Genomic DNA, 25721 nt, shown 5'->3' with positions numbered 1-25721 from the left:
AAATGCGTAAGTGGTTGTTAGAATCCTGGCTCCATCCTCTTGTCACTGGGATTTGTGACTCAAAACAGTGTCTCTTGAGCTGAAGTACCTATGCACAAACATCGCTCCTTGTTCTGGACTTCATCTGAAAGCTAGTCATATAAATGCATTGTATAGATTGTACAAGATGAGGAGTCATCATGGTGAAGGTTGCTTCAAAACTGATGAAGAAAATTAAGAACCAAAAGCACTTTTCCATTCTCATGTATTTGTGTGGAGCCAGGGACTGAAGCCTTATCACATTGTGCCGTTCCTTCTAATTGTGTTCATGTTGGAATAAACAGCACTAGCACGTTCCAGACTTTCCAGCTTCTTACACCTGCTACCTATTGTATATCATTTAGTATCCATAGTGAATGAAAATATTCCTGCACTGCAGCAAAAGAGTTATTCCAGGGCTCTATGTTAATTAAAAATGTAACCATTATTATTATATTAGTTAGAACTATCTGCCTGACACTGTATAAGCCTGCTTTTTTTGAAGTGAGATATGTAGGATCGCCCCATTGCATTGTCAAGGGATCTCCCAAGGATTTAATTTTCCTACAATTCTTCGATTTCTGCTGTGGCTTGGTGCCATACCTGTGTGCCCCTTCCTTTTCATTAGGAGTGAATTTTTTAGTTTGCTACATGTTTACTCTTGCCTCAGATCCTGCAATGATTCTTTCTCCTTATGCAAAGCATAAATGAGCTTAAAAAGCATGATGTCAGGTGATATTTAACAACTGTTCTCAATCACAAATTCACATGGAAAGAAAAAGGACTGACCCTAAAATGGCAAACAGCAGGACTTGTCACCAATAGTGTCCTCTGCCCCATTTCTGGGTGTTGACTTATCCTTACACTTCCACTGTGTTGATCAGGACTGTACCTGTCTCATCCTCTTGGATGGAAACTACCTTCAGTCAGATCAATGCACAGGGCTTTGAAACTGCAGGGATGAGTGAGTAGTTCTCCCTGTAGGTGGGAGAATGATGCATTCTAACTTCATGTTTTTAATGGACTGGAAAGAGCAGAGGACAGCAGGAGTGGTATTAATTTTAAATATATAATTGAAAATGCTGCATAAGAGCTGATAACAGCACCACGTTGGCTGGGTCAGAGTTTTAATCTGTCTGTGTAGAGAAGGACAGGACTGTAAAGGCACCTGTGCGGAGGCAAGAATCAGTCAGAATATGGAGTAGACACAAAGAATATTAAGCCATTTCTGTTAGCCTTGAGAGCTGATGGAGGCGGGGAGAGAGATATTCAGATGTTGTCTTCATGGCAGCTGTGCTGGTATCTTCTACCTCTGTTGCCCACGCAGAAGGAAAGCATGGTAAATTCAGATCCCTGAGGTCACATTTTCCCTCTATGCTGTTTCACACATTCTTATCAGTGTCTTTCAACAGCCCAACCCATTTAAAAAAAAAAAAAAAAAAAAGTAAAAAAGGAGTTACAGTATGCAAGATGTCTTTGCCCAGAATGTGTCAACAGTTTTAAAGTGCTTCTACTAAAAAGTGGTACCTCTCATGATGGAATTTATGTCAGTGTGTGTGTGTATGTGTCCTCAAAGGAACTGAGGCCACGTGGCCATGTCAGAAGGAAGTTCTGTTTATTGTTAGTAAGATAGTCCTTGATTATTTGTCCCCTCAGATGAGCATTCTTCATATATAAGAAATTTGTGGCTGTAGCACAAGGGGTGCTATGCTAGATTGAGCTGAAGCTGGTCTTTGAACCTATAACTTCAAAATCCAGAGGACTGTCCTCACCGTTAGCATTTTGGTTTGTCACTGATCATCACTAATCCTTCTCTCAGAAACCATTTGAAGTGTACCTAGAAGAACTCTTGGAGATCTGCGGTATTTTATTTTGAATGTTGCTGACTTTTTACTGATCCATAAAGAGTTAATATAAATGGAGCATGGAAAAGACAGAGTTTATCCTTTAACACACACTTCAAAATTTGTTCAACTGCTTATGTTTATCACTTCTCTTAATCTTTTTGTCTTACTTTGCTTTTCAGATTATTAGTTTATTAAATGTCTTCACACCACAGAAATCTCTGGAGGAGTTCCAGGATGTGTAAGTAACACAGGCAGTAATTAAACTAAAGCTTTAGAGACGTGTGGGGCATTATATGTACCTTGAACACAATAACTCAGCAAAATACAAAGGTAATAAGCTCCTCTAAAAAAGATCATGTGTAGTCTACACTGTGCGTAGACAGTTATTCTGCATTCCCATATTGAGAGCACTTTTGACACTTATAAGGTGCCAAATACTGTGTTTCCTAGGTGCTTAATAGTGTGCAAAACCTGCTGGTGGCTCTTCTTGGGAGGGTTAGTGTGTTTGCATTTGCCTTCACATGCAGAGGAAGAGGTATGAGTAGTTAAAAGGGCCTGCTTTTGTGTTACTAGTTTGCTTAGGAAATGATGGTTGTTATGTGACTCCCTGATGTGTGTGAGGTTTTGAAATGTGGCACTTCATTCTGAAATAATTTCCCGTAGAAGAGACTGATGTGAAACATTTCCTCATTTCATATTTGTTTTGATATAACCTTTGACTGAATAAAATTACTTGCCTGTAGAACTAGTGCTACATGGAGAGGACAACTAGCAACGCTGCTGAATGTTGCCCTGTTGCACAAGCACTACTGTGCATAGCGTCAACCTGCCCTGAATGAAATTTTAAATATTCAGTGTTTTATATAGTTGTACTCTTTTTGTCTTTCAGTCTTTCCCCTATTCTGTATCTGTTGTATGGAAATGTATTGCTATTCTGTACTCTGAAATTGGTAGTGGTAACAGACAGATAGCAATGGCTGAAGCCAGGCAACTACTGTTCTGGTTTTGGTATATGGAATTTCCACATAATATTGTCACTGCAGTCTTGTGCAGAGCAGAGGAGGTAACTAGTGCTGGAGAGAAGACAAGGTATGCAGTTCCCATTGAAATGGAGAGCTGGTGTTTTCCCCAAAGTTTGAGAGTGCTTTAATGTAATGTTACAGTTACAGTTATGGCTGTGGTTGTGAGATGTCTCATAAGAAATGAGCTGATGTGTTTAACATATAACATATGTTCAGCTCACTGCTAAAGGGGATTGGGTTAACCGTCCTGCTGAGGTTGTCAGTGAAGCTTATTTATCAGAAGCACAAGACCAATTAGTTGTAATGAAAATTGTGTGAAGTCATGCAATCCTAGGAGGATTTTTGGAGACATTTCACATGGGGATCCATACTTTAGCCTCTCAGACATCTCTGCTCTCAGATTCCTACATGTACTGTGGTAGCCATTCCTTATAATGGTCAAAGGACAAGTAGTTGTATCATTTGGTGCTTGTGACTCTTCTGTTTTCTGCACATATCAGTGTTGTGCTGCCTGTTTGCCCATGTAAGGTACAGTTTCTGTGTGGGAAATGCACCAAGAAAGGGCCAGCAACCCACCATTAAAAGAATGGTGTCTGTGCAGTGAGATGGTGCAGTGAGAAACAAACACCACAGTGGTACTGTTGTGAGTCAGCCCAGTCTCCAGCTGTGTTACTCCCAGTCATCAGAAATAAAGTGAATTGTGAAGCAAGAAAAGGCGTTGTTACTTATTTGAGATGATGCTGTGGTTCCTCTTCAACACAGACAATAACACTATGACTTTGCTTTTTCATTCAGTTACCTGGTAATGGAGTTAATGGATGCCAATCTGTGCCAGGTCATTCAGATGGAGCTAGACCATGAGCGAATGTCTTATCTACTGTACCAAATGCTCTGTGGTATCAAGCATCTTCACTCTGCAGGAATTATTCACAGGGTAAGGGGCCTTTGGTTTAAAACTTAAGGCAGCATAGGACATCATCATGAAAACTTTAGAAACCGCTTGAGTTTCTTATGTACTGTGGATCAAAGCCCTATCTCCCAGTAAAATGACTATAAACTTACAAGTCATAGTCCATCCCCTTAGCAGAGTAGCTTCATGCTTGTGTTAGGAATGAGATTATTTATGAACTTAATCAGACAAAAAGGTAATGTGATTATTAAAAAAAACCAAAACCAACCAAACCCAAAACCAAAACCAAATACCAAGCACATAATAAGAATGGGAAATCATCAAAGTGATTATGATCTCTGAAATGTGTAGGTAAATGTTATTTCTTCTGAAAATGCAGCTCGCTACATCTACCACGTTACGACATTCAGACACGTTGAATTGATGTTGTAGTGTAGTCCAAGTATTGTTTGATCAGGATCCACAGAGGTCAGGGCATACGGAATTGGCATTTTCCATCATTTATGTGTGCTAAAACAAATGAAAAGGCTGCTGAGTCTATATTAAATGCATCCTCTCATTTTGCTTTTCCACATCAGAGTGCTGTGTCTGGTGAGGATGCATTACTGGGCTGTGAATGCCAGAGGTGGTGCTATGTGTGATAGTTGACAACAGAGAGAGCCATTCATGTGATTGTGAACAGGAGGCAATTCTGAATGGACTGAAAATATCCTGAGTTAACTTCTTTATTGAAATGTGCTTTTACTAATTTGGGATTTCCAGATGAAAAAACAAATCCAAAAATTTTTCCCTTCTGCAAAGAGAGGAAGAAAAGAAGGGCTGATAAAATGGGTTACAAAGTGGATGTTGATTTACAATATACAAAGGTCTCCTTTCTTGGCATGTTGTATGTTTAGCAAAGGATGATAGATTTGGCTTCTAGATGGTCATCCAGCAAAGGATGAGTTGAATTATTATAAATGAGACATTAAGCTATCTCCACATGTATAGTTAGAATTAACCTATTGGGCTCACAACATTAAAAAAATATATATACTCAAAATGGTACTCTAATACTAATCCTAGTTTCTTGAACTGCTAAATGCAATTAATTTAACACCAGCAGGCTCCTGCTATCCAGATAAAGCCTCACAGTATGCCAAGTTAGAACATCTTCCAGAAGAGTTTGCTAGAGAAACAGTAGCAAGGTTTTGCTGTGTATTTACAAGTATTTCTGATAGTAACTGTAAGTGTCAAAAGAGTAAAAGAATATTTGAAGGGTGACCTAAAATATCAGTCCATATCACAGCTGTGTCTGGCTTTATGAAGGACAGTCATATGTCTTTTCACTATCTTTTGCAGGATTTAAAACCAAGTAATATTGTGGTAAAATCTGACTGCACGTTGAAGATTTTGGATTTTGGACTGGCCAGGACTGCAGGCACTAGCTTCATGATGACTCCATATGTGGTGACACGTTACTACAGAGCACCAGAGGTCATCTTGGGAATGGGCTACAAGGAGAATGGTAGGGCTGCAATTTCATAGCAAGCACAGTGTGACCTGAAGTGTAAGGTCTGCCTCTACAATTGTAAGGGGCACCAGAAGGAGAAAAAGAAAAACGTAATGGTGAATGACATCTTGAATTTCAAAGGCAGGTCATTTAGAGCAGTTTCTCACTGTCATGCACTGCAGCTACAGAATCTATTTGGGATGCAATGCTGTTGAGTTTATCAGTATGGGATTGCAGAGTAATGAGAAGCTTGTTCTTAGTTATGGTTGAACTTAACAAATACAGTTAGCTCTTTCTGACCGGAATGTCTGTGGCTTCTGTGGCTGTGAAACAGCGTGGAAATCACTGAAATTGCTGAATGAGTGATGTGTTCTAAATTTGAGTCTAGGTTTCTGAATTGTTTGAGGGAAGAAGAAGAGCTACAAGCTGAAAGAGGGAATCCTAGCCCTTCCAGAATTTCTCCAATCCAGAGCTAGATCTGAATTTCAGGAATGGTTTCTGTCTTTATGATAGGTTTATCTAAAGTGCCAGGTTTTGCTGACAGGTTTCATGTGGTCAAGATCTAGGTATGAATTTTGCAGTTCGAGTCTTTTTTTTTAATAGAAAGTAGATTTGGAGAGAAGAGGAAAAAGCTGAAGCTAAAAAAACATGCATCTAATTTGTATGTAATCTCACCAGATGTAAATAGGATTTTGCTCTGAACAGTCTGTGAGGGATCTATGATCTGGATACCTCTTGGTCCCTGGAAAGATTGTGAAAAGCAGGTAGGGGCTGCTCACTATAGAGAAGCGGTTAAGGAAGAATGCACATTTTGCAGGGCATGAAGGAAGGGACAACTTTATACGTGATTCTCATTTTGTAACAAAACTGAGAATTGCATCTGAGTGCCAGATAGGCCAGGCAGGAAAGCATGGGATACAACATATAGTGGAGAAAAATTCACTGTGAGTCAGATTCTGCTGTCAAAAGCTGCCACTTGTCTGTTTCACAAGGAGACTTTTCAATGACAAATAAAGCAAATGTCAAAATGAGGAATTTATTAAAAAGTCTCCTACTTAATTTGCATTGAAGAGGTTAGCTAACCAGTGGGAGAACTTTTACTAACAGCCAACTGCATCCTTTAAAGGGCACTGAAACGGATTTTGGGTGCTGATTCCATGACTTAAGAATAAAGGCATACTCACACAACCTCTTCCAAAATTAGCAACTCCCTGCATGAATTATTTGTAATGCTTATGAATTTACAGTACCCATTTTAATATGAAAGTCTAAAAAGTAGAGAATTACTTGGTAGTGTAGGTTAATGGTTGGACTGGATGATCTTAAAGGTCTTTTCCAACCTAAACAATTCTATGATTCTATGATTAAGCAGAGTCTAAGTGTACAGAATAATTTCTGAAAAAGGAACGATCTTCCTTAAAGTATGTTGTAATTGATATTTTTGATATGCCACTAGAAATTTGAACTAGGCTTGGCATGCTTTAGATAGTTCCTTAATCAATATCCAGACCTCCTTCTGTTGTGAAATGAATTATTCTGCATTTTTTTTTCCTCTCCAGACATTTAGTAGATGATTACCATTGTTGTTGTTATTGTCCCTGAAAGAACAGAGAAAGCACTTGCTTTTCACATGATTAAAATTGCACCAAGAAAAAGTTAGACACACTTTTGTGATGAAGTACACAGCTGGGAAGGTACTAAGAATGTTTGCCACATCCAAAGGTCCTGATCAAATGCCCACTGAAGTTAACATAGAGACTTCCTTTGACTTCCCTGGGCAATGAATCTGGCTCAAGATGAATGGTCTCATCTTACTTGTACAAAGCAAAAATACTAAACAGAGAAAGAAAACAAAATATTTGAAAATGAAGGTCAGCTATCTGAGGAGCCGGTCTGCTTGGAGGCTCTGATCCAGCTCCCAAGGAAGTCAACAGAAAGGATTGTTCTTTGCTTCCCTGCTCTGGCCTATGCTGCCACATTACTGAAGCTCCCCTATGGTTTTGGGTTTTTTTTTCCTCTTATTATGTACACTGCCTGTGTAAGGACTGTTCACTGCTTCCATTTTCTTTCTGCACTTGGTTGGCTAAAGATGCATAATTATAACCAGTTTGCTGCACTTCTGTGGAAGGTCCCAAAACTATCACCATGAAGAAAACTCTGCCACTGCCTCAGGCATGCTCTTGCTGTCCCATGCCCCTGATACCTCTACCCTCCTTTTCCCAAATGGAACATTTCACTTTTATTTTGTTTTACCAAGAAATGAGTTGTTTGTTTCTTTGGTTTGTTTTGGATTGCTTTTGAAGTATAAAAAGGGGGAAGAAAGAGAGGAGAAACCGGTTGTGAAGGTCAAACATGACCACAAAATGGGGTTTCAAAGCTGACAAACAACATAGTCTTTTAAAGCATTTGAAAGCAGTTTTTTTCCCCTTCACATGGAATACAGGTCTTCTCTCTCTGTGCATACTGTGTCACTATCTAGCCTTTTTTCTTGTAAGACTTAAAGGGCAAAAAAACCCCCCACCCAAGTCAAGCAGATAACATAACTATGCATATTGCATCTAAAAGCTGAAGGCAGGATCAGGAAGATAAGAAATGCTCTTAGTTTTGTTGGTGCTTGTCCTGCGAAGCGTTAGTTTTAGCATTTGAGTACCTATGCAGTAAAAACCAGAGTCCACACAGGTCACACTCTCCAATTCTTTCCAGTCGGTATGTAGGTACAGACAGATACGTACAGACAGATACATATAGATGGGTACCTATAGATAGGATACAGGTACAGATCCTGAAGCAGGAGTTTTAAATAACCCTTAAGGGTGGTATTTATCCATATGGCCTTACTCGTGTGAGTAGTTTCATTTGGAATGTCTTGTGTACTGCTGCAGAGTGACTCAGTACTGCAGGACAAAGCCTAGAAACTGCCTGGCTGCAAGTAGAATTTATTCCAGATGATCATTGTCTGGGTTTGGGGTTTTTCTTCTTTTGTTTTTTTCTTTAAAAAAAAAAAAAAAAAGTTGTTTTTTCACCATAAACTCAGTGTATACCATGCTGTGGTATACGGGTCTGTGCAGTTGTTAGTTGATTTTTACTTGCTAGCTGTGGGCCTTTACCCAAAAATGTTGATTTTAAACTTTTTTCACCATCATTACTAACTACCGTTGAGCTGACTGACATGGCTTTTACTTACTTATTTACTTATTTATTTTAGCTTTCAGTGAGACATGAAAAAAAACCCAACAAAACCACAAAACAAACTGTACTGTTCTGATCAACCTGCTCTTTTTCCCTGCCTTTAGGAGTGAAATGTCATAGTTAACTTTGCTTTTTTTTCCTCCTTCTTCACTTCCCTGTCTCTGCTGTTCTAGTGGATATATGGTCTGTGGGATGCATTATGGGAGAAATGGTTCGCCACAAAATCCTCTTTCCAGGAAGGGACTGTATCCTTGTGCCATTTGCTGCAGCTTCACCTATTATTTGTTCCTCTCCTCCACCCCATTCCTTTTACCATGTAATAACTATACCAGGACTGTAAAGATAGAAGCAAAAAGTTGAATCCCAGAGGTATGAGTAAATGAAAATAGCTCACTACTCTATGAACAAAATTGAAAATGAAAAACAGATGCACAGAATTATTTCCATCAAAAAAGCTACCTTATTTTAAAACCTGTAATCATTCCATTTTTATGAAGTCCTTATGTCATACTAATAAGCAATATAGAAAACAAGCATTAAGACTGCAAATTGGATAGCTTTACTTATTGTTCTTCAAAGGAAAAATAAGAAAAAAAGAAAAGAATCCTAACTTGGCACACCTGGTTCCTGTAATTCTGTTTTTCTGCTTTTATGTTTTGGAAATAGTGACTTCATAACAGTTGTGGTGACATCATCATCTTTTGCTTGCTAATGCATCACGGATTTGGGTTCATCTCAATGCTGTATGGGCTCAGAGTTGAGTCAATACAACATTTTTTTTCTTTAAAACAAAACAAAGAATTTGGCTACCCAGTTTAAGGCAACTGTTTATCTGCTGTGGTTTCCAAATTGGCCTGAAATTAGATTCTCTTGATTTAAAAATGGACTTTCCTTTACTTGCATGAGGTCTGTGTTGTTAATTAAACTGTATTTCCCTCCTATCTTGTTCTTCTTGTTGTGGGTGATATTATTTTTACCACTTCCAAGGCGGTGAAAGGGATATTAGAAAATGAAAACAAAAGAGGTGTCTACTTAGCCTTGGGTTTATCACACACTAAGCAGGGCAACCTGCCTGCAATGACTAGGAAGTGTAAGTATTGTGTATTTTGCCCATCAGAATAAAATGCAGCAACATAACACGTTCTCCACTTTCAGAAACAAAAAGGCATATTATTTTCAGCATGTTGGCAGAAAGACACCATAAAAATCTGGCATCAGCAGACACTGGCAGTTGGTGTGGAGAAAACCCAGCTTTTACAGACATGTAGTCATGGAAGTAATTATTTTTTTGCTGTCTCTTGAGTGATTGCTGTAGTGTTTGTCAGCGTTAGGTCCTGCCTGTCCTATTTTCACAGCTCTGTCGACTTTCTCTGAAAACAGAGCTCTGCCTGGTAGCCATGTGAAGATGCAGTTATACTTTCTTAACAGGTAGATGGGGAAACTGCAGGTACCTCCTGTTTGCTGAGCAGGAAACAGTAACATTGTACTGGCTTCCAGTCTTATAGGGATATGGCCTGGAAAGTTACCAGATGCAACACACGACAATGAAGTAAGAACAGAGGTTTTTATTATTAGTGGATAGCTTTGAGATGTCACTCCATAGGTGCTGAGCTTTTCCTGCAACATGTGGAGCAGGCTGCACATCCACCTTCTGCTGTAATCTGAACGTGCAGAGCAGCTCCCAGCATTCATGGGACTGTAATTCAGGGTGATAGCTATGCTGTGTTTTGGTGGTAGCGACACCTCAGAAACACCGTCATAACTCTTCCTCCAAATACTGTGCGCTTTTCCTCTTTTTTTTAATGTACAAAGAAAAACTAAAGGATCTATAATATACTTGAAGTTCAGCTGTAAATACTGAGGATACTTCCATTTAATCTACTTGGAGAGAAGTCTGATTGAGTTTTTAGTTGATAAGTAACTAGAATACAGAAAAAAAGGTATTTCAGTGCAAAAACGTAGCACTGTGGTTGGTGGGTTGCTCTCCTTTTTCAGCAACAAATGATACTTAAGAGTCATGTTCTTCTGCCCATTTCCAAAAAAAAAAAGAAAAAAAAAAAGAACCCAAACCAAAAAAGCTATATAATTTAAACAACATAGTTTTTAAAAAATCATTCAAACATAAGAATTGCTTTGTTTCTGTCTGTCTGTGACAACAATCTCTTATGACAGTGTCTTATTCAGGGATAGCAACAGAATATTTTTAAAATACCTTTTAACATTTCAGTATCAGTTAAAAAAAAAAACAACTGAATTTTTGAAAAAATGCAGAAAACATTGTGTAAGTTGTGGGATAGTCCTACTTTTTAAATCATTGGTAATCCCATACCCTGAAATGCAGTGTATGAGGGCCGGGTCACAACTGCTACCACATTTTAGTGGTGGGTGTATTTCAGGTGAGTTGGAAGTTTAAAAAAAAAAAGGAATCTGCACATTCATTTCCAAGTCAATACTCATAATACTTATTTGTTAACCAGTTCGATCCCATGAAGAAGAGTTTTCAGTGTTAGAAAGACTGGTTTGTGTATGGGTCCATATTATGTCCCCTCCCTTTGTGGCTGTTGATGAGCAGATCTAGTTTGCCTCCTAGATACAGGAAGAGCTGGAGAAGTGTTTATGCAGCTGCAGGTAAACTTCACAGAACAACATTACAATAAAGCTTCCCTTGGGCTACTTAAGGCCTTCCAGCAGTGGGTTTTCTAGCTGAAAGCGGCAAGTCTGTATAGAAACTAAAAAGTTCAATTCTTGTTAATTATTCAGAAGAATGTCTACTGTGTGCACTTGCTTTCAATATAAGGAGCTTACTTGTTTCTAGCCTGGAGAAGAACATTCATGTATGGCACAGTATACATCTAAGAAATATATCAAAGCTGCTGCTAAGTTTTATAGAAAGAAAAATTGTAAAAACTTAATCTTAACTAAACCATCGCACTGAGTTACCACTGCACTTAGGTGCTGCTGACTAAACAAAATTTAACTTTTAAAGTCTTCACGGAAATTAAAACATGGAGAAGATTAATTTTGGATCATCTCATCTACATAAATAAGAAACTCTCTCTAAGTTAATATAAGAAAGCTCTGAAATCTGTGTAGACTACAGGTACCAGTATAGGATAACTGTCCCAGTTATAAATGTAAGTTATGCATTTTACAAAAAATGTGTATGTTTCTTAACTTTATTAAAATGCTTTCTGAACTTGTGTTCAGTTAAACGCTATTTTCATTAGTGAAAAGCCAAACAGTACTTGAAAATGATTGCTGTGTGAATATTGCTGAGGTATTTAATCTAATTGACCGAGTAGTACACTTAAGATACAGCAGGGCTAGAGGATTGGTCCATTCAAGTGCTGTCAGTTTGTGATGAGCCAGCTGGTTTTCAGAAAAATAAGAACACCCTCCAGCCTCCTGGAGAGTACTGAGTAGAGATTGCATAGCAGATAAAAAGTTCCCTGTTACTCACCTAAAGCAGACATTTCAAAATACTGTCAGGGAGACTTCTTTGTCAGAAGTCAGATGCTCATGAGAAGAAATCCACCTTTTGATCCATTTCCAGATGGATTTACAGGCCAAAATATTCCTGGCAAGTTCTGGTAAGCTTTTGTAGTCCACTTCTGAGCTTCTCGCACCGTGTTTCTTCGATGTTTATTCCACTCTTGTCACAGTTAAATCAGAGTGTGAGCAACTAAAAACTGCCCAAACTCTTGGATGCCATTGGAAATATGTTGGAAAACTCCAAGACTTTCCCCAAAGCTGTGTTCAGCTCTAGCTAATAATGTCATAAAATTTTGTAAGATTTCAATTTAAGGGTTGGAAATGTATTTCTGTGTATTTTTTTTTTTTAAGAGAAGGGAAAACTTAAAATGGTCTGAATGCTTTCAGGTGAGATAGATTTGTTAAGATCTGAGCTGCTGAGGCCACAGTGATGTCCCACAGGCACACGTGACTTAGTGGGGAACTAAAGCAATCAAAGAGCATTTCTTTTCAGTACTTGGGAGGCGTGTACTCTAGCAAGTTCGTGTGTGAGTCCTTCAGCAGATCAAAGGGGAAACAGTGATTTAGTCATAGAAATATATTGTATTAACAGCCAAGTGTCAAGTTTGGCTAGGCCTGGATTACAGTGGTGAATATGGAAAACAGAATTCCTACTGCACATAGCTTAGGGTCTAAGGCAGTCAAAAGAGAAAAATACCATTCAGATAGCAAGAGAGAAAAAAATCCAAACTTATTCCATGTAGCTATGAACATCCAAAAGGGACTGTGAAGAGAAGTCAGCATTAACAGATGAAGTTAATATTTTCTGTGGCCATATTTTCATAAATTCCTTTGTCCACCAACTGTCTTTGAGAGTGGTGAGATTAGAATGCTCTCTGACACCTGACAGAGATTGTATTTTCCCAGAAATTTATATGGAAAAAAAATTGCTTGCCTTAGGGAAAAATTTTTTAATCAAGAAAGTCTTTTAGGAAAAGATGTTGCCTTTCCACCACTCATAAGCAGAATTTGTCTTTGCATTTGAAATATGATCTGCACTTATTAGTGGGTATAATCCTAGTGTTTTGAGTGCATGTTGGGGGTTTTCTTAAACTTTGGTATAATAAAACTTCTGCACTTTTGTTTAGTGCAGTCTGTTGTTTTTCATGTTCCCAGTAATATTTTATTAAGGCTTGTTTTGTCTTTTAAAAAAACCAAAATGAACAATTAGCATCAGGATTATTTAAAAGAGACTATTAGGAACAGCTGGCCTGGCTCTCCAGGTTGGATCAGCTGGTACATGTTAGCCTACTGTTTAAGTGTCTGTTAGCTATGATGGCACTGATGACTAAGTTTGGATTTTGTTCAGCTGGATGATTCCTCCCTGGGTGTATGGTATTTGGTTTTGGACTCAGGATTTTTCTGAGAATATAGCAAGAGTTTGAATTGTGATGATTTTATTGGGGGAAGTTTGCTCATATGAGACGAGGTCTGTCTTAAAGAAACTTCAGTGTAGCTGTGAAGAAAATTTGGCTGTTGTCATTCTTCTCTTTCTTGGTTAATTCAGATATATGTATTCTAACAGTTTGCAATGCAATTTGCACTTAGTATAAGAGCCCCACGCTGTCTGTGATCCGTGTGGCATTTGGAGTGGATCCCAGCTACTACAATGAAGATGATCCATTGCTCGTTTCCCAACACTCACCTTAGAGATTTTCAGCATGGGTCTGAACACGCAGTTTCAAAAGTGGCCAAGTGTTGAGGTGTAGATATGTGCTACACCTACTGCTGCCTCACATGAATTTCAGCCAAGGCAAGTTGCCTTTTCAGGCACTCATGAAAATTGGATGGTCTCAAATGTCTGTCCCTTCCCATGCTATTAAATCAGCTTTTGCTTGATGCCGACTGTACTAATTTGAGCTATTTCACTGGTACAGTTGAGCAGAGAATTTAGAACGTGTAGACAAAACAGATAGTACTGAAGTGTCTTTTGTCAAGAGCATGTAGGTATTTGGTCAGGATCAAAGTAGAGGACTGGAACACACTCAAAATCACATATCATTTATCAGATATGAAAATATATAAGTATACTTAAATTATATGCTAATCTATTTGTATTGTAGCAGGAGAGACTACCTGTGGGATTCCTGCTTGAAGAGGTAAAATGAGTGTGCTTGAATACTCTGAGACGTGGGAAAAGATACTTCAAAGTCAAAATTTAAATTGAGCTAAAAAGAAGGTCTGAAGCTAACAACTGCAGGATCTGCAAAAATGTTTAAATGTTACTCTCTGTTAGATGCAGTGTAGTGTGTTTCACATTCCTTGGCAAGATTCTCTGTGGGTGTCTCTTACTGCAATGATTTTTTATATAGTTATATTCAAAAGAAAATGGGAGACAGGGAAGGGCAGTCTATGGGACCTGATGAGATGCATCCCAGAGTCCTGAGGGCATTGGCTGACGTAGTTGCCAAGCCACTCTCCATGATATTTGAAAAGTCATGGCAGTCAGGTGAAGTCCCTGGTGACTGGAAAAAGGGCAATGTTGTGCCCATTTTTAAAAAGAAAGGAGGACCCCAGGAACTACCAACCTGTCAGCCTCGCCTCTGTGCCTGGGAAGATCATGGAACAGATCCTCCTAGAAGCTATGCTAAAGCACGTGGAAGACAGGGACGTGATTCGAGACAGCCAGCACAGCTTCAGCAAGGGCAAGTCCTGCCTGACCAACCTCGTGGTTTTCTATGAAGGAGTGACCGCATCAGTGGACAAGGGGAAAGCCATGGATGTCATCTATTTGGACTTCTGTAAAGCGTTCAACACAGTCCCCCACAACATCTTTCTCTCTAAATTGGAGAGATATGGGTTTGATGGGTGGACTGTTTGGTGGATAAAGAATTGGCTGGATGGTCGCATCCAGAGGGTAGTGGTGCATGGCTCAATGTCCACGTGGAGACCGGTGACAAGTGGCGTTGCTCAGGGGTCCGTACTGGGACCGGTGCTGTTTAACATCTTCATCAATGACATAGTGGGATCGAGTGCACCCTCAGCAAGCTTGCAGACACCAAGATGAGTGGTGCAGTTGACATGCCAGAAAGACGAGATGTCATCCAGAGGGACCTGGACAAGCTGGAGAGGTGGGCCTGTGTGAACCTCATGAGGTTCAACAAGGCCAAGTGCAAGGTCCTGCACCTGGGACGGGGCAACCCCCAATATCAATACAGGCTGGGGGATGAAGAGATTGAGAGCAGCCCTGCAGAGAAGGACTTGGGGATCCTGGTGGATGAAAAGCTGGACACAAGCCAACAATGTGCGCTTGCAGCCCAGAAAGCCAACCAAATCCTGGGCTGCATCAAAAGAAGCATGTCCAGCAGGTCGATGGAGGTGATTCTGCCCCTCTACTCTGCTCTGGTGAGACCTCACCTGCAGTACTGCGTCCAGCTCTGGGGCCTTCAGCACAAGAAGGACATGGACCTGTTGGAGCGGGTCCAGAGGAGGGCCACAAAAATGATCTGAGGGCTGGAGCACCTCTCCTATGAGGCCAGGCTGAGGGTGTTGGGGTTGTTCAGCCTGGAGAAGGGAAGGCTGCAGGGAGACCTTATTGTGGCCTTTCAGTACTTAAAGGGGGGGCCTATAGGAAGGATGGGGGCAATCTTTTTAGCAAGGCCTGTTGTGACAGGACAAGGAATAATGGATTTAAACTAAAGAAGAATAGATTTAGACTGGATATAAGGAAGAAATTTTTTACAATGAGGGTGGTGAGGCACTGGAACGGGTTGCCTAGAGAGGTAGTGGAGGCCCCATCCCTGGCAACATTGAAGGTCAGGTTGGCTGGGGCTCTGAGCAAGCTAATGTAGTTAAAGCTGTCCCTGCTCACTGCAGGGGGGGTGGGCTAGATGATCTCTAAAGATCCCTTCCAACCAAAAGCATTCTATGATTCTATGAGTCATTCCTCATGCCTCCACTCATTCTTGAGCTTGCATCTCAGGATTCCTATGCCCTTTTCTTAATATACCTATGCCTTTTGATATCCTGTGACATCCCTTCCAGTCCCTCTGCAAGCTCTGTTGTTCTGAAAGGGATGGTGGAGCACGAGTTCCCAAGGAAAAACAATAGTTTTTCAGCACGTTTGGCACTGCAACCTAAGAGCCAGCCTCTGAGGAAGAGCACAGATTTGGATGCGATTCGTACCTCCTTCTGTATTTTTCCAGGTGGGCTAGGTTCTGGCACCTGCCTGTCTACTGCAGATCAGTTCTGCCTGTGCCAAAGGAAGGTGGGCATCTGTTAGTCTGAATCCCAGAGAGTGATGGTTAAGCTGTGTCAAAAGAAGGCACGATGCATATCAGTTTGGAACTCACAAAAAGTTTAAAAAAAAAAAAAGAGAGAGAGAAATTCATACATTGATTTGAAGCACCACACTTGTAAAATTGTGGCAACTCCTTTTCAGGCCATCTAGAATCTGTCAGGAGAGTAGGTATACTCTGCAGTGTTTTGCAGCTTTGGTTGCAGGTAGAAATGCAATATTCAAACACTTTGGAACCCTATTACTGTTATTGAGAAATTTTAAGGTTTTAATAACATCACGTGGAAAGTGGTGTTTCAAATTAGAAAGGAAAGACCTTCTCGGGAAATCTTAATGGATTGAGCTGATACTGTGCTGTGCACTTGTTAAAACACTTTGAAATCCACACGTATAATAAATACAAGCATGAAGGGAAGGTTTTTGATATCTCAAATATCAAAATATTCCTGAGATTGGAATGTCGCAAAACTGGGAGTTTGCCATGATTTAGACAGAATTGAGGGAGGGAAGGGTTTGGTGGGTTTGGGAGGCTTCTAATCTCTTTTAAGTGTTTGAGCCATGTTCACGATTGTCATTAGGAGTGGTGCGCATCACAAACTTTCCTTGACATTGGCATTCGGAAGCCTTTGTATCTGTGCTATCTGGAATTTATGGAAAAAAGCAGATTTGCCTGTGTATTACCAAGAATTACTAAGTATTTTTATAAACCATGTCATTTTTTTATTGCATAGAAATAACAGAAAAACCTGTAAAAACAAGGTCCAGTGTCCATTACAGACTGCTGTATTTTTCTTCCTTGAAAATTCAAGTAAGGGCCTGGAGATGGTTCTTCAGAGCAGACCTCAGTGCAGATCTGCAGAAGCACTCAACAACAGAGATGGAGGTAAAGGGAGGTCCCACCCAGCAAAGTGTCCTTCCATCTTAGGAGAATTTGGAGAGAGAAGCTCACTGTTGTGACAGGCATGCTCAGTTGCCTTGAAATTTACTGGAGTTTGCACCTCAGCCATTGAGCAACAGCATTGCGTGCTAAATATTTCGGCCTACAGTTAACACAAATAAAATCAGGTATCATGATTTGCTTGATAAATATGTCCATCCTAGTCTTCCCAAGTCAGTTCTGAGGACATGATCATCTCTTTTCGGCTTGCAGAGGGGTGATTTCTGCATCACTAAAACAGCAGCTATTACAAATGTGAATGTTTGGCATTCTCACTAATGCTCTGGGCAGAGAGAGAAAGTGTGAACTAGCCCATGAGGTTGGGAAAGATAGCAAAGCTTATTCAGCTGCGCCAGCATCTCTGGTCTCCAGAGTTTCCCTTGGCATGCATTTCATGAATTTTAATTTGACTGTCATGATTTTCATTGAATGAAAACCAGAGCTTACTGAGTGCAAGTCTGCAGAGCCTCAGTAGGAGTTTTATCAAGGGCAGTTGTTTTTCTTATGGGGTCCCTTTCGTTGTGTTTTGTCAAGTCCCAGAGAACCTGCAGTTTGACAGGAGGTGAATGCAGGGCCACTGTGAAGGAATGAGGAAGGAAAAGAGCTGTGGTGTCTTCAGTATCAGAGTGACACCAATGCTTTTTCCAATTCATCCAGCATTGTAGGAGCAGCCTTCTGCAGAAACAGAAAGGGAAATTGCATCCACAGCCAAGTTACGAGGGAGGTGTCCATGGAAGGTCAGCTTGGATCCTTTCCATATAGTAACATCTTTGTCTAGTTCTACAGTTCCTGATCCTTCTGCAATTTTGCTGAAGGGAATCTGAAACCTGGGAGGATGAGCACGCACTCATTTGGGTCAGGAAGTGCATGAGACTAAAGCACAAAGAGGAATAAATGTCTTAATATTATTCCATCCCAACTCTCCCTTCTCTCCTCACCATCTCTTCTGGTCACCTTTCCTGTGAAGGGCCATGTCAGCAGCCAGACCAGACTGCTTCCCCAGGACACAGGAAGCTTTGGGGGGCAGGGGGCATGTGTTTGTGGCAACAGACCAACTTCTGTTCACCCTCCCCAAGCTCTATTTAAGACCCCAGGGAGATTTTGGAGGTTCCTGTGGAGGACAGATTCATTCCCCAAACATTTTGCAGGACAGCCCTGACACAATCACTGTAGAGGGTATTTCTTAACTGTTTGGCATGGAATCAGAACCAGGAGGTGGCTCAGAGGTTAAGATTTGCTGTATGAGTGAAATATTTCCTCTGTTGAGGAGAACACACGTGATTTGTGGTGGGCATTTATGCAAGGTGGCTATGCCAGCGAGACATTTGGTGTCCTTGGAAAACTTACTTATATTTTGAAGCATATGTACACACTCAAGAATGCATTTCAGAGCAGCTCTGTGCAATAATCTGCTCTGTAGAGATTTTGAACAAATTAAAAATCCCCTACTCTTAATAATCCAGGACAGAGGTATTCTAATGGAGAGGGGGCTTCTCACCAAGGGCTACCCAAATCTCAGCAATTTCAGTTCAGAGAGTTGTGAAAAGTTGTAGGTTTAATTCCTTAATACTGTTCCATGTGCTCCTAAAACATCAAGGCAAATAGTTGCTAAACTGAAGTTTTACCTAGAGTCACGCAGAGGTCTCTGTGACTATAAGTTAGTCTGCATTTGATTAAAGCTTAGGGATATTTCACGTGTTGGTGGAGCATTGCCAGTCTTTGTGAATATCTTCAATTTGGAAAAAATCTCAAACCAAATGTAAATTTTCGGTGCTTTGGAGTTGAGTGCAAATGTTTAGAGATTGTGGTTTTTCTGATGCTTGTATGTCTGAAATTACTCAGACTGCATCTGGATTGATGTTGGACTAAATGAAACTGAAGATCAAGGCTTAGGTCTCTGTACTACAGTCCCTTATGGAGCTTTGCACGAGTCTCAGTGCCTTAACTGGGGCTTCTGACAGCTGCTGCTGTATATGCTGAAATGCCTAACCTCCAACTAACCACTTTTCTTAAACATGCAGTGAAACTCTGGGTTCTAATTTGACTTATTTCTAATTGGCTCAGGAGAGGAACAAGAGGCAGCAGTCAAGAAGGCACCTTTTTTTTCTCTTCAGACATAGGTTATATTCAGATGTTCATCTTTGCTCTGTCTGATTTGGAAATCCTCAAAGAGCTTCCTTCCTAAAACCTCAGGAGTAGAGGTGAATAATCATCTCTGCTTTACACAGTTTACAGTTTAGTAAGTCACTAGTTCAACTTCTATGTGTGTGCTCTTGAGCACAGCATAGAGCAGTAATGTCAGAAGGCCGCCTCTGAAAATAAAAAGGAATTAATAACAGATGAACAAACAACTGCTTGCTCTATCTTTTCCTGATATTTTGCATGCCATTTAGCTTGTGATAAAAGCAGCAATAATTTGCATCTCTAGGTTTGCTTATTGCTTCCAAACAAGTAGCCTTTTATTTATTTGTCTGTTTGTTTTTTGATTTATTTATTGTGTAGTGATGTAGCTTTTCATATGCTAAATAAAGCAACAGGGAACCTTAGACCCAGGCATGTAAAGATTTCCACAGGCAGGACATTTGCCTTCAAAGTCAAATCCACTTTAAACTGTTGCTCGGTATGAAATTGTAAGAGTAAATTTAACCAAGCAGCATGATGCTTTCAGGTTTTTCCCCACAGTTTCTGGCCCTGAGAGACCAGTCTGTCCATTTTTTTGCTTCCATGCCCTATGACTTGTCATAGAGCAAGGACAGCAGAGGTAATGTGGTTTCATGGTATTCGTACAGGGGAAAACATCACCTTAATCCCGTACTGGATATAAGGAGTCTGATTTTCATCTCGTTTTCCAGTGTAAATTGTGGTTAGCTTTGTTTGACCCAGCTGAACTGCTTCTTCTCTGTATGAGGTAAATAGTGCCCCAGTTTGCTCTGAATTCCAATGCAGAAGGTACAGCTTAGTGCTTCTGTGTCTCAACTACCTTATTTAGAAATCACCATTTCCTATCATGGCAAATGGAAATCTTGCGAGATTCTCAAGACCCCTATTATGGGCTGCTGGCTTCATGGAGATTCAATCGAAGTGAGCCAACAGGCTCTAAAGCAAGCGTTATTGGAGTCGAATGACCTCAACAAATTCTATTCAAACCCCTGAATAAGAGGTGGATAATGTCTTCACAAGGACCCAAGTTCCTTTTGTGGCTTCTGGCAGTTCAGCTTGTGAAAATATGCATGGATCTCTGGTAACTGAAAGGATAAAGGAAAAGCAATTTGCATATCCTCATTGAATACAGAGACCAGCATTCATTTACAATACAAAGCAGTATAAAGCTAGGTAATGAATGCAAATGAAAACTTTAAAAAGACAAAATTAATTGGTAAATTTTAATTACAAAGTTGTATTATGACACAGTAGCCAGCCGTGGGTCTCGCTTGGTTTTCGGTATTTAATAGTACTGTCTTTCATCCACACTGGGGTAAAGAAAACATTGGGGCTGATTTTTCTCAGACCTGCTATGCTGTCATGAAACTTGTACGCTCAAGCAGAAAAGCATCTGCAGGGAGTGAAAGGCAGGTCTGTGTCTGCGGTGTGGGCTGCAGGGTCTGTGCTACAGCATGATTAGATAAGTCTTCTCATTTATTTGTTGTTCTGTTCCTGTTTTCTTGTTTACCTTCATTTCATTTTTGTTTTCAGTTGACATGTGGTCAGTAGGGTGCATCATGGGAGAAATGATTAAAGGTGCTGTGTTGTTTCCTGGCACTGATCGTATCCTTCCTAGCAGCCATTTTGGCCTCAGTAGGTACTTCCAACCCTTTCCCCTCCAGCCCCTTCCCGCTAGACTAGTGCTGACATACATTTGTACTGTACCTAAAGAGCTGGGTTAAGTCCTGCCACAAAATCCTTACAAACCAAAATGTCAATACACTATTACTGCCTCTCAGTAAAAGCCTTAGGTGGAAACTGCAGTGAGTATAGTGTAAGGAGATGGAAAACAAGGTCCTACATGGTTCATCAGAATCACTTTCTGCAGCCAGTGACCACTTGTTTTTAGTTTTGTTGTTATAAATGTCTAATTAGGCAGGGGCGGCAGGGATGTTTCATAAATTACACTTAATTTTTAAGTTCAGGTGGTAGCATGGTAGGCACAAGTCACTTTACCTCAGGATGACGTGTAAGAGGTTCTGCTTCTTAGGAAGAAGGTATGATTAACTTGGACATAACTTCTAGAAATGCTTATTTCTTTGCTTGTTTGCTCTGCAAGTGGTATTGAAGTAGGAAAGTAGGAAGTGGCTTCAGTCTGGGGACAACTTCTGCTTCCCAAGACTAACATTATCACTTAACTTTGTAGCCATTTGATGGCTCAAAAGGCTGGGAATTTCCTTGAAAAACATTGTATTGGACTTCAGTCTGTCATCCTTTAAGTCCATGTAGGTATTATGTGAAAGCAGACTGTATTTTTGACATCAACAAGAAGTGATCTACAGATAAATGTCTTAAATTGGTGGACAAGCGGTCCAAGCAGACTACGTATATGTACCTTTTCCTTAGAGACCTTTCTGCATTCAGGACGGAGGCAGCCATAATTATTACTTTATTTGATGCTTTATTAAAGCTTTGATATATACGTTATTATTTAGCAGATTGTGAAGGTTGTTTCTTCTTGTGCACAACAACTGAGCTCCACGCATGCTCAGCCTAACTCCAGTGATTCATGGTCCGTAGGATTACACAGATGAGAAATGGAGATGACCTGTGTACAAGTTTTCATTCTAATTTAAACTCTGTACTTAGATGACAGAGGAGTTTCCAGGCATTGTTCATTTTTATGTAGTTTTCTCTGAAAGTGTGTGCGTGTACACTTATGTATGTGTGTGTGTGTGTGCGTATATACATATATATGTATACACATACATACTTAACTAATTCAGTTTAGCACTTCACTTTTGGTCTCATTCACACTTTAAAGGGTTCAATATTTTGATTAAAATGTGGAAAAAGTAATATCTGAAGAGCATTAAAGACATGAAAGTAGGCAATTATATAATTAATATTTTCACAGCTTTATCTAGTAAGATTCTGATTTGTGTTTTGTCTAAAATGTTGGATGAGCATATGCATACTGAAATGAATGCTAAAATTCCCATGCATTTTCATATGATCTGGAGCACATCTCATCTGCATATGTGAAAGCAAACCTTTCCTTTCTATGTGTTGATGTAAATCATTAGTACCTATTTGTGCTCCATGAAGATTTGGCCCAGGCTGTGCTTGTGTTTTCTGTGAATGTGGAGTGAGAAATTTAAGTGTGGGGGTTAGCATAGTTCAGTGTTGTAGTCAGAACTGGTTTTATGTTAATACTTACATTTTGTAAGATATCATTTAAAGAAATCCCTAAGTACAAAAAGAATTGAATGTGTCTTATATAGCGCTTCAAAATCTGGTTTCTTTGACACAGCTGCATACTTGTTAAAAAGAAATCACGCAAAGCCTCTATAATGAAATTGTGATGTGCTGTTTATTATTGCAATAACCCCACAGAAACTGGCATTACCAGCTGCTGATTTGTTTGGAATTGTTCTGTAATTGAGTTCACATTCTTCATTTGTATTTATAATATGTTGCTAAATTTGCACTGGTTTATGTACTGCTCCGCTTTTCTTCTGCTGTTCCATGAGTGTCTATTCTGTGAGCAGAGAACGATGCCATTGCTTGCTTTCAGGTCACTGAGCACCCCTCCTCAAAGCCACCTCTTCTCCAAATCCTTCCCTCACCCTTCTCCCCTGCTGCTGAGCAGCCGCTGGCAAGGGTTCAGCACTTCTTGCTCCTGTACCCATCTGTGCAGCTCAAAACCAGTCAGAAAGTTGCAAGGGCAGACCCAGCCTGCTGAGGTTGATGACCTTGTGGCATCTTCCTCCTTAAATCTGCATAGAAAATGCTTAGCGTTTCTGTTAAGAGAGGTTATTTCTTCAGATGTGTGATGGAGTTGGGCAGTATAATTCCATCAGCAGGGACTATGAGCCCTAAGAGCTTGAGGGCAGCATACTTAAGGATGTATTTAAGTGTAGAAGGAGCAAGAGTAGTTAGAAATCTGTTTCTTTAAAAAAAAAAAAAAAAGCTTCCTCTTCAACATAAAATGTGTGTAAAATGGATTAAGACTGGCAGCGTACCAGAATTTGCTATCAGCAATTTTTGTCTTCACAGGCATTGCTTCATTTCACAACCACACTGTGATTTGGAGAGTATTTAATACTAATTTGTGTTAATTCTTATGCATAAATAACTGTGGAAAACAGTTTTGAAAGGTTGAATAGTTGTGAAAAATGCACTGTCAGTCATATATTTGACTGCAAAATTTACTATTTGGCATTTTCCAGTGGTTAAGGCGTATAGGTCATCTGATACTGTTTCTGTTTACAGAACTAAATGGTTCATTCAGCTAACTGAAACAAGTTCTGTAGCAAAACAGAGCCATCTTACATGGTCATGAAGAAAGAAAATAAATAGTAAATGCCTTTGAGTAAGCACGGAGCGGAGTGCTTAGCTAGGCTGCAGCTCTGCTCCACTCCTGTAATCCATTTGAATTCACTGAAATGGCTTCTGAGAACAGAATCTACCTCTATTCTTTTTTTAAACTCCAGTTGTGAGTGAACACTTTGCAGTGTCCAAAATCCCCATGGATCCTTGAAATTTTACTATTTCTTTACCATTTTTGGTATATGTATGTGATGCAGTTAATTGTGAGCTAAAGCTTTTTTTTTTTTTAAATGTTATATGAAACTTCTTTTCAAGGTTGACAGCAGTAGTTCTGCTTATAGAGAAACTATTATCATGAAGCTTGGATATACTTGTGCCTCGAGCAAGGAGAAAACGGCAACACGGTTTGTTGTGCTGCCTCAGGAGCAATTTGGAAAGCTGACTGTACCTGTGACTTGTCTCTTCCATGTGTTTTTCTCAAAATTTTATAAGGGAGACTGTTACTGTTTTCTCACCACTGCATAAATGATTTGAAAGAGTTAAGAAGGTGCCTTAGTCCTCTGGTGAGCTGTGAAAGTGGTAGTTATACATGGATTTTTTTTTTTTAAACTGCTGAATGCATTTTGGGCAGAGAAGGAAGAATGGGCCTTTAAATTCTGAATGCTTAGGGAGACAAGTATATATTCAATAGAGAGATGTAAGGCTAGCATGATGTCAGCCTCTCTTAGTATAAATCACAGATGGCTGTACAAGCCATCACTTATAGAGCCTTATTCTACAACTGCAACCACGTTATGCATGTCACAGACATTGGGGTATAGGATTTTTATTTACAGTTTTACAGTTCATTTAGAAGGTATTTAATAATGCTAACATTCATAGGCTGCCTCATAGGCTAGGTACATGATCGTCATACATGTTACAAAGACAGAAGTGTACCACAGCAGAAGGTTCTAGAAGCCTAGAAACAGCCTGGAGTACTGCAAGTAGACACTGCAGTGGTGAGGAGACATCCACGAGGGAAATGGTAATACTTATCCAAGGCCAAGATTGCAATCCTGTGCTGCAATATCTGGACTATTCACTAAGCACTGATTTGCTTGCTGCTGTGTGAGCAAAGATGCTCAGCAACTGAATGAAGAGCCAGCTAAAACAAAAATAGCAGTTGAAAATTTTAGTGAAGGTGTCATCATAGATATGCATCCAAAGGGTTAATGACAGCTACACAACCAACACTTCTTTTGAAGTAATTTTATTTGTGCTACACGTTATTTTTATCATCACCACATGTTTTATTATAGCATGTGAGTAGCGACTACTGTTCTTAAGGTTGCAAAATATTTTCTGTTACGGCCTAATTTTTACAAATGCCATGTTCTTCTCAAAGCATTCACCTTGGCACAGAAAATGGTCTACACTTGCTGTCTCATCAGATGCTAGCATTTTCAATTTCTTTTTTGTGTTTTTTGTAAGCTGTGTTGACATCAGTGTGTAAATTATGGGACTGTGGAAAAAATACGTATCTGACACTGATGTCTCCCACAATGAAGTTGGTTAGTTATGTTTTACATTAGCAGATTTATTTTTAAAAAAAGGTCCAGTTTAAAAAAAAAGAAAATGAGTTGAGCTATCAACTTTACAGTTGGTGCAGCAATTTGGTGTTAGGGAGGGAAATACAGAGCTGCTCATAGTAATTATTCTAATTTTGACAAGTTAGGAGCATCAAAAATTTGTACCCAAAGCAATGCAGTTAGTTTTTGTTGGTGGAACATGCACATTTAATGAGAAAACTATCAGAAAGGTGGTTCCCTTAAGATTTTGAGATTGAAAAGAGATGAACTAACCATGTCTGCCTGTTATTAAGGAACAGCTCCATGTCCATTTTGGTTTTGTTGTGCCTACCTTAAAAAAAGCAAGATTTGGCATGCCCTACTCCCAACCATCACCAGAAGGAGCATGTTTAGCCAGAAAGAGCAAATCCTGAGAAGGTAAAAGAAAACTTATTGCCATTTTGAGGTTAGCTAGCTTAAGTACAAAGACAATAATTTGCTGTCTAAATTTCAT

At 39.7% G+C, this 25721-nt stretch overlaps 1 protein-coding gene across 6 annotated transcripts in view; it reads left to right on the top strand.

Annotated features, from left to right (window-relative positions):
• MAPK10 (mitogen-activated protein kinase 10) overlaps window positions 1-25721 on the top strand; it is a 182780-nt gene that overhangs the window by 116750 nt on the left and 40309 nt on the right. For 3 of the 6 annotated variants that reach the window (XM_075708696.1, XM_075708695.1, XM_075708697.1), the window contains 4 exons: window positions 2045-2103; window positions 3683-3821; window positions 5139-5304; window positions 8652-8723. In XM_075708696.1, coding sequence (XP_075564811.1) covers window positions 2045-2103; window positions 3683-3821; window positions 5139-5304; window positions 8652-8723 — 436 coding nt within the window. Of the gene's footprint in view, window positions 1-2044; window positions 2104-3682; window positions 3822-5138; window positions 5305-8651; window positions 8724-20876; window positions 20949-25721 lie in introns of all 6 variants that reach the window. The other 3 variants (XM_075708698.1, XM_075708699.1, XM_075708700.1) reach the window with 2 other exon arrangements.

Source organism: Pelecanus crispus, chromosome 4 (genome assembly GCF_030463565.1).
Source record: "Pelecanus crispus isolate bPelCri1 chromosome 4, bPelCri1.pri, whole genome shotgun sequence".
Lineage (NCBI taxonomy): Eukaryota > Metazoa > Chordata > Aves > Pelecaniformes > Pelecanidae > Pelecanus > Pelecanus crispus.
The sequence above is the reverse complement of the archived record's forward strand: the minus strand, read 5'-3'. Positions and strand labels throughout refer to the sequence as shown.